This window comes from Contarinia nasturtii, unplaced genomic scaffold (genome assembly GCF_009176525.2).
Source record: "Contarinia nasturtii isolate CC-2019 unplaced genomic scaffold, AAFC_CNas_1.1 Cnas_scaffold_414, whole genome shotgun sequence".
In the NCBI taxonomy this organism is placed as follows: domain Eukaryota; kingdom Metazoa; phylum Arthropoda; class Insecta; order Diptera; family Cecidomyiidae; genus Contarinia; species Contarinia nasturtii.
The window spans coordinates 2160171-2169034 of record NW_022197768.1 but is presented as its reverse complement, the minus strand read 5'-3'; the positions used below and the strand labels follow the sequence as shown (position 1 = coordinate 2169034).

The 8864-nt window shown below is 32.4% G+C and overlaps 1 protein-coding gene across 2 annotated transcripts; it reads left to right on the top strand.

The window, feature by feature from the left end:
* The first annotated feature begins 2661 nt into the window (after positions 1–2661).
* Positions 2662–7422, top strand: LOC116338425. 2 transcript variants are annotated; one of them, XM_031763658.1, is made up of 6 exons: positions 2662–3115; positions 4678–4870; positions 4997–5091; positions 5175–5373; positions 5443–5729; positions 5805–7422. In XM_031763658.1, the coding sequence occupies exons 2-6, from the start codon at positions 4681–4683 to the stop codon at positions 5898–5900; spliced, it is 867 nt and encodes a 288-aa protein (XP_031619518.1). In that variant the 5' UTR covers positions 2662–3115; positions 4678–4680; the 3' UTR covers positions 5901–7422. The 2 variants fall into 2 exon arrangements, with proteins under 2 accessions (XP_031619518.1, XP_031619517.1); XM_031763657.1 differs by having other exon boundaries at positions 4420–4870.
* The last annotated feature ends 1442 nt before the right edge of the window (positions 7423–8864 follow it).

The window sequence follows — 8864 nt, the reverse complement described above, 5'->3', positions numbered from 1 at the left end:
ATGCAAACAAGAAAAAGAAGCAGAGCTTTTCAATTTTTTATGTTTTTGCTGTTGTTTTTTTTTCTCTTCATATTATATGAAATGTGATGTGAACATGATTGATGCTTGACTCCACACACTCGCTTGCATTTCACTTATATTTGGACATGCTAGCTTCATACACATACGCATTCACGTATCGCCAGCATAAATCTACTCTGTGCAAATATTGAACGAAATTTATTGAAATTTATTCAATCATGTTTTATGGGTTTGAGTAATTTTATTTTAATACAGCAATCGAATGCAAAACGTATCAAACGAGCGACAATCTGCAACCGAGGAAAAAAGACCATACTTCTTAAAAATTACGATCAAATATATGTGTTAGTCTTTTCACTAAATTAACTCACGCTTGAGCATCAGGCGCGGTGCGCTATTTGGTGGTACTGTCTTTTGAAATTGTTTGGATTAATATGAATTATGGAAGACTTATTGTGTGTTTTATAAATATATATATATATTTGTTCATTTTCTCTTTTTGTTCAATTTTATCACATTTATTTGCATCGTCCAAAATGTATTGTGATGAAATCAAATATACGGAAATCGCTTGGAAGCTCAGCGCTAAATTGTCGTTTGTATTTATGTGTGTGACAAAAGAAAAATGAAACATACGAGAGGTCGACGGATGGAATATGCTTGGAATACTAACAGTTTGTGCATGAAAACACAAAGCCAGTATCCACATCAAATGGAAGATTCACATTCACAACGTAAATGCGATTAGCATGAAAATCAATAATGGAATTTATTGAACAATTTATAAATATAATCGCTTTCGATCGGTTGTCGAAGTGAAACATATGTGCGTATGACCCGCGACGTTTTCTCTAAACCTCCGCCTCAACCTGCCTTCCCCTTCCCCAAAAAAAATCCCCACTTCTCTCACTGTGTGTTTTCATTTTACGCAACCGATGTATGGTGCGCTCGCTCCCTGTGTGTATTTTTGATTTCAAATATGCCAAATTGTTAGTAATATGATATAATCGAATTGCTCGGGCCAAAGCGGTACATATAAAGCGCTTTTCAGTGTGATTTTAGCCAACCTGGGTATTTTATTTGCTATTCTATATTGCTCTGAACATTTTTTTCATTGTTGTCATCTCCTTTGCACGCATTATTAAATATCATTCGTGGTTCTTGTTTTGAGCGAATAGTCAACTAGTATTGTTTGATGGTATCGGTTTTTATACACATTTGTGAATCACAATATGTTTGTAAAACAATAACCGTGTGTCATAGTTTTGTTTTCAGCACAAATTAATCGCTTTTCAATCGTGATGCGTTCGAGTCAATCGTTCTCTTTGTATGAATTTGTTCGATAAGGGGCGAAAAAAAAATTAACACATTTAATTAAATTTAAATGTTGCCCCGTTTTTCCGACGACCACCGCTTCATGATTGAGCTCTTTGTTGGTTGAGTTAGTTCATTTTCGCAAAATTAGCCCGAAAGCAAAACACATGCACACACCAAATGCGTTATATTTGTATATTACACTTAAACGAGTGGGTGGAAGAACAAAAGACATAGAAAATGAGAGAACGCGCGCCATTGAGACAAGCGATTGAGTTTGTTGACATGATATTGTATGTTTTGTTGTTAATTTATTTGTTTTGTTGTCATTTGCATTTTCAATTCTGCACAACATGAAATTCGTTTAACAATGTTGCAACGAGCGTGCTGAATCAAACCAATCTATTATACTGCTGTGAAATGTATTTATATATGCATGTAACACATGTACCATTGTGTGTACACATCAATTTACAATGAGTTATATTATTATCATTTTTTTTTTTTAATTCCTTTCAACATTATGTGCATCTACGAACGGAAATACCCTCGTTCATAATTTGGCCATTTGCGTCAATTCTCAAAAAATGATGGTAAATTAATTTACAAAATTGAATGCCTATTATAATTTCGAGCGCATACGCAATCAAAAGCATACATTCCAAAAATTGCAACAACGCACAATTAATCAACCTACATAGCTTTGCAAAACTCTTATTTATAACATAAAACATTGACAATATAGAAATAAAATACGGCAACAAACGCTTTTTTATGGTTATCCACTTGGATCGCGTGTTCATCATATAGACATTAAAATATATTACGACATTATTTTTACGCGTTACGAATGAATTGAAAAAAAGTGCCGAAAAACAGGTTTTGTGGATAAAATGACGGCAATTAAAGGTTAAACGTTAAAAGCTCGTCTATGTTTCGATATTCACATCATGAACCCAGACGCGGGAATGCTTTCAGACTTCAGAGGAAACTCATTTCATTGTTTTTTCTTCATTTGAAAAATAATTTTAAAGCCACAATGGAATGGAGCTTTTATTATCAATTTTTTATGCATATAATGCTGCCCTCTATGGATGATTGTTAGCTTTATGGCTATGTATTGGGGCGCATGACCGCATACATACACACGTACATTCCAACAGAGAATCAGAAAAAAACAAAAACATCAAACATGCGAGAAACGGTGCACGAAATTCGGAAAACTAGATTGTCCAAACAGTGGAGGCACTTGAGAGTTTATGCGAATGCGCAGTGACACTTTGACCGAATAAGACGAGGAATTTTTTTTTCGACAATTCCTCCGTTGATTAGTTCAATGAAAGTTTGAAAAGGAATTGGAAGTCGATACGTATAAAACAATGTGGTAGACCATATCAACATTTGTTGATTATTTTTCTTTGGAATATTGTGTAGATTTCTTTTTGGTTTTCTTATTTCGTTTTTTAAATAAAACGATTGAAAATCAGAGCAAAAAAGGAGAGTGAAAAACCCGTTTTCACAATACGTCTGGCATCAACGTTATTTTTTTAATCGAGCTTATGTATTGTACTCCATTTTAATTCAACAAACCCATTTGTGTGAGACTGTTTTTTATATATACTTCGCAAACAACATTTTTTTTCTCGTCGAAATTTTATCAAAAGAGTTGAGAATCAAGAATAAAAAAAAAACAACAACAAAAAAATACATTTAACAAATCGAACGATTTTCGAAGTATTTAAATCCCCATTTTCGTTTAGTTGAATAGTAATACCTTTTGGTAAGTATGACATTGATTGATTTATCATTGTTGTGAATTTGTTTTTAGTTAATTTGTTCATTGACTATTTCACATAATCTTTTTTTTTTTTTTGAACGCAACACCACCAAATTTAGAAATCATTTTCATTTTTGTTGTTGGTCATTGATACATATTATGTTTGGTTGATTTTTATTTTTGTCTCGTTTACATTGATACAATTACATTGTTGCTTGATATTTCGTTGAATGTAGTTAGCATAACTGCGTAGTTTCGATGTATTGTTATAAGATAATGCCGTTGTTGCCTATTGTGGTACATTACACGAATGGTGAATTCGATGTCGCATTATCGGCGCATTTAATTTCGCACAAACACATATACAACATTCTCCTGAATCATAATAACAAAAGAAAAACACGCACGAGAAAATACATCGCACAGACACATTCAATCATACTACCCAACACGAATGAAAAAAAAAGAAAAAAATAAAGATTTCTTGATATCGGAATATATCTAATGCGTAGTGTGGCAACAATAAAGAAAAGTAAAACGCATTTACTTGACACGCGAAAATAAACAATTAATTAGAATTTATGTCTCTCCCCGTTCGAACAATCGGCGCCTTTTGAAAGGCGCACGCACCATTTCTGCGCCTTTTAATGAAATGACGAGAAAAAGGATAAACGAGCACATCGTATGATTCGTATATAAACAGCGTGTACGAAAAACAGCATAGTAGGCGCAGATTCGTTACATTTTTGGTATTTTTTGTTCCTCTTTGTGCGGATCTTCGCAGCACAATGGAGATTCAAACGAAGAAGAAGTATGGTCTTAGCATTTTAGCATAAGAAAAATCGAATGAAATACGAGTCATACGATGTGTTGCTTATTCTTTTTCTCGTCATTTCATTAAAAGGCGCAGAAATGGTGCGTGCGCCTTTCAAAAGGCGCCAATTGTTCGAACGGGTCCCACATACACTCACTTTCTCTTGTTCTCTCCCTATTCCCATTGAATGACGTCTTACCCGCCATTATTTCAGTTACACTTTCATGTATTGTATATTTTATTTTCATCTCTTTATTACATTCATTATAAAATGAGAATACGTATTAATCTTTTGAAAGGATTTTTTGTATCAGCCATTTCGTCTCATGCATAAACAGCATTAAACACGAAAACAACAACAACAACAACAATTTATTTCTTCATTTCAAATTCAAGCTCTTTCAATTTTTATTCCAATTTTCAACACACCTCTTTTCTCTGTTTCTCTTTTTCTCTTTTCTATACTCGATTCAACTGACTCCTTATACTTCAGCCTTACAAATACTTGATAACAAAAAAAAAAATAACGAATTAGAACAAAACCAAAACCAAAACAATAACACAAACGAAATAATTATCACTCATCTTTAACCTTTGCTTTTCGTGGATGTACTCGCAAGTGCAAAACTAAATAACCCAAGAAATTAGTGGAATTTGAAAAACAAAACAAAAAATAGACAAATTGTCATCAAAGTTCCCGAGTTAGAAGTAAAACAAAAAAAAATATTTGTTTAATATGGCTCCATTTAAGTTGATGAAATTTCGAATGGGAAGCAGCTCCAGAAGCATATCGCAGGAAATTGAAGAGCCTGTTCAACAACCACTGCTTATGCGACAATCAGCCGTCAGCGGAAGCAATACAACACTTAGTTCCGAATATAATAGCATGAGCACAAATAACGATCAACACAATTTATTGGCAAACACATTTGAAGAGGAAACAGGTAATCTATTTTATTAATCACTTCGACAAATACTAATCAGAATAACTTACACATACACACACTCGCGCACCCATTTAAATTAAATCATTTGTGCGTTGTCAATTAATTTATTTGTATATAATTCAGGTTATGAGAATCCAACGATAATGAGAAATATCACAGACGCACATTGTTATCAAAATATGAAAACATCTTCATCAAATTCAACGATATCCCGAAATGTAATTAAGATGCAAATGTTTCTCTATATTCAAACTGCATTCGAGTGTTGCATAAAAATCGATGTATTTTTCTATTCCATTAGGATCAGTATGATTGCGAAGGAAATGCCACATCGAATATTGGAGGCAAAGAAGCTTCAAAATACGATGAACAGCAGTGTACAGTTGGTGAACAGCTTTTTTTGTCGAATCCATCACGTTCAAATGAAAATTTGATTGACTCAACAGCCGGATCGTGTGATCCATTGTTTGCAAACCAAAGCCTTGAACAGATTAACTTGGGTACACATACACACCCACACACACAAGAAGCATATAAATATAAATCTCCATTTTCCAATTGATTTTCAGAAGAGGAAGAAGAAGAAGATACAACAGCCAATTTGACCAATGATGAACAAGAATGCTCATCAAATCTAAGTATAGATAATCAAAATCTAGTTGACGATTGGGATTCGCACGAAAATCAGCTGCAAGATATTCATCTACAAACGACACTAGACACAATTATCAACAATAAATCATCGAAAAAGATTTACAAAGCGGTGGCCAAAGAATGGGGCATCACATGCAAAATGTCCGAAACATGTCGTTGCATCGATTGTCAAGGAAACTATTTTGATTGCGAATTTGATGAGGTTTGAAATTCAATTCGTTTTATGAATTAAAAATTAATTTCAATTCGGCAAAATTGCATTTTCAACTCATTTCAGAATGAACACCAGAAAACGGACGGAGGCCTTGGGGCAAGTACACCAGTATTTTTGAATGAAGTTATGATGCATCAGTCATCATGTACAATTATCTAAATGTCTACTAACTCCCTCCTCCAAAAAAAAAACGAATTTCTCCACACCAAACATCAACATCAATTAATTCTCTGAAAATGCAACAACAACAACCAATTCAAATCAAATTAGGATAGAAATTTTCCGTGTAAACAAAATAAGTCTTTAAAATTGGCACTAATAATGAAATGAAACGAAACGGGGACACATTTATAGTGAATTGGAAACATTTTAACGATAGTTTAAATGAAAGTACCAAACAAAAATAATGTCTATGGGGAAAAAAGGAAATATTTTAGCACTTTTTTACTTAGAAACATTGAAGTTTAGCCAACGCAAACCAACTCACATCAAATTCATATGGGAATTTTTAGCGAATATTTATTTAATATTTTTGTGTGTGCCACAGAGAAAAAAATGAATGTGAAATCATTTGCACTTATAGGGTATAAACGTCAATAAAACAACAAAATCGAATTGGAAAATACGAACAAACGAAATCAATCGTTATAATCAAATATGTTTATAAGTTTGGGTGTTATTATCGCATCACATTGAGATGAGAGGAACCATTTTGATGAATTTGATAAGTTAGGCATGCTGTAAGCAAAAAGCGAAGCAAAAAATATACTGTTTTTTTTTTGAAATATTGCTGACTTTAATTGGATTTTAATCCCATCGATTGAGATGGATGGCATGAATTCGTTATGAGCGAGTCAATTGCATTATACAACCAATAACACAATGTCCCATTGACACAAATTTTGTGAGAGAAATCAAATCGATTTTAATTACATAAGATTGCCTGCATATTTTAAGCTTTTAACCTTCTTGGACTTTTTTTTTTTTGGTGTTTATTTTTATAATCAAATTTAGCCGAGAGAATACCAGTTTTTTTCCACTTTGGATAGTTAAATCGATCGCGCTTAAATGGATTCAGTACAGATTAGATTTGGCAGCGAAATCAAAATCGTTGATTGGAAATCAGAACAACCAAGTTTTTTTTTTGTTTTGAAAAAATCAAACGATGTGATTTAACAAATGAATGTGGGTTCGACCTAAGAGCAGATTTTCATCTGAATATATATGATGTTTCATCAACATGTTTTGTTTTTGAAGTTGCTCAGACGATAGATTTTTTCATGCTCTACACATTTGAAAAAAAAAGATATCATAGATAGATATGAATTGTATACTTCCTCATAATTCTTCGTCGTTCCAGTTTTTGCTGAAGTTGATCTTCAACCTAACGCGCTTGTTTCAATAATAAAAGAAATAACATTTTTAATAAGACGGTATGATGTACGATGAAATAGCCAGATATATTATTGTATGTATTATGAGATTGAGCATAAAAAATCTGTCTTCGAAGCCTAGATGAAGCCTATTTAGGCCTTGCAATTTTCGTGTCCCATTTGAGAAACATCAAATCTTATTTAACTTGCATTCATTTCATCCGGCCTTTTGGGATTTCTAATTAGATTGTATGTTGAATCGCCAAATAAACTGATACTATTATCACGAGGAAAACTCGTTAACAACATTCTTATTTGTTTGATTTCAATTCAATACATTGACTAACTAACCAGCAATTACTTGAATATTGGATATGCATTGATACCGATTGTGAATGGTAAGCGTGAGAAACGGTTTTCTTGAGACTTTCTGAAATAAAACTCCGTCGGAATATTATCGGATTGAAAACGAGAATGGTCTATATTTGCATGAAAAGATGCATTGAGAGTGCTTATTAAGTGCTATCTACGGATCGACATGTAACACAGTTCAGTTGCAATATGAATTCATTTCAATATCATAAAGTTTCGGTAGGTCGTGATTACATATGATATATTGCTTGGTACTAATCTGGCGAGCAGTGGGCGCTGCATTTTAGGTATGTTTCTTTATTAGATGATTCAGAATAAGTTGTATGAAGAAATACTAATAATTTTCTTCAAGTTATAATAACAGACGTTTTGGTAAAAATAATGTTCTTTTCAATCAGGTGCAATTTACAAATGGAATTATAACATCAAAAGGCTGGTCATATCGAATACATTTTGTATAGATTTGCTATTTTTACTTCAAATGTAGCACATGTTGACTTTTTGTAGATATATTTATTTATGGACAGAATGGCATGAAATTTTGTACACACCAATTTTTTCGAAAAGAAAAGTTTCGCAAAGTTCCACAACTGTAGGACGAAAAATAAAATTGAAAATAGACTTCAATTTGAATTTTAATATTTTGCTCCTCTCTTCAAGAATTACATTTGGGACCTGCGTTCAATCCTAAGCGTTGAAATGAGACAAAGTAAACTGAATTGAGTAGATTATGGTTAATCGAGTTATATGAAGAAAACTTTCTTATTGAGAATCAAATATCAAATACGTTTATCCAAATATGTTATCGTTCAAACCTAGGCTCAAACGTCCGAATCACAATGCGAAATATAAATGAAGAACTACATCAAAATCATCTGAATAAATCTTAAAAGGATATTCAAGTTAGTTCCAGTAACTCCATCTGTTGTTTTTTTAGTTGAAAGCACAATAAATGTGAGATGCATTCAGTTGTTTGCATTTAGCTTACCAAATCCGATGGTTTCAAGCTGTTTTGTTCTCAATGAAAGCTATAAAACAAAAATTAATCTACATAAAGCAAATGAGTAAAATAAATCTCGTTGTAAAATGTGCTAAACTTGTAAAATTTCATAATTGATTTGATATTTAATATTTAATAAACTATGTTGGCTTTTCCGAAAATCGTTTCGAACGTAATAAATGTTGTAAGTTGAAGAGTTTAAAATTCACTCAATGCAATTTAGAACGAAATATAATTAAATACGATTGTGGTATGATTGAACGTTGGAAAAATCCACAAAGTTACCAAAATTATGATTAAAAATTTAAATTGCGCTGGTTTATATTGAACAAAATATTGTTAAATTGACAAAAAAAAATTGTCTCGAAATGTTTGAAT

Bases quoted from the DNA above. Each gene is read 5' to 3' on its own strand.
- LOC116338425 (XM_031763657.1), top strand. From the start codon at position 4,663: ATGGCTCCATTTAAGTTGATGAAATTTCGAATGGGAAGCAGCTCCAGA. The intron at 5,092-5,174 runs GTAATTAAGATG...CTATTCCATTAG, and splicing joins ATTCAACGATATCCCGAAAT to GATCAGTATGATTGCGAAGG. The intron at 5,730-5,804 runs GTTTGAAATTCA...AACTCATTTCAG, and splicing joins TTGATTGCGAATTTGATGAG to AATGAACACCAGAAAACGGA.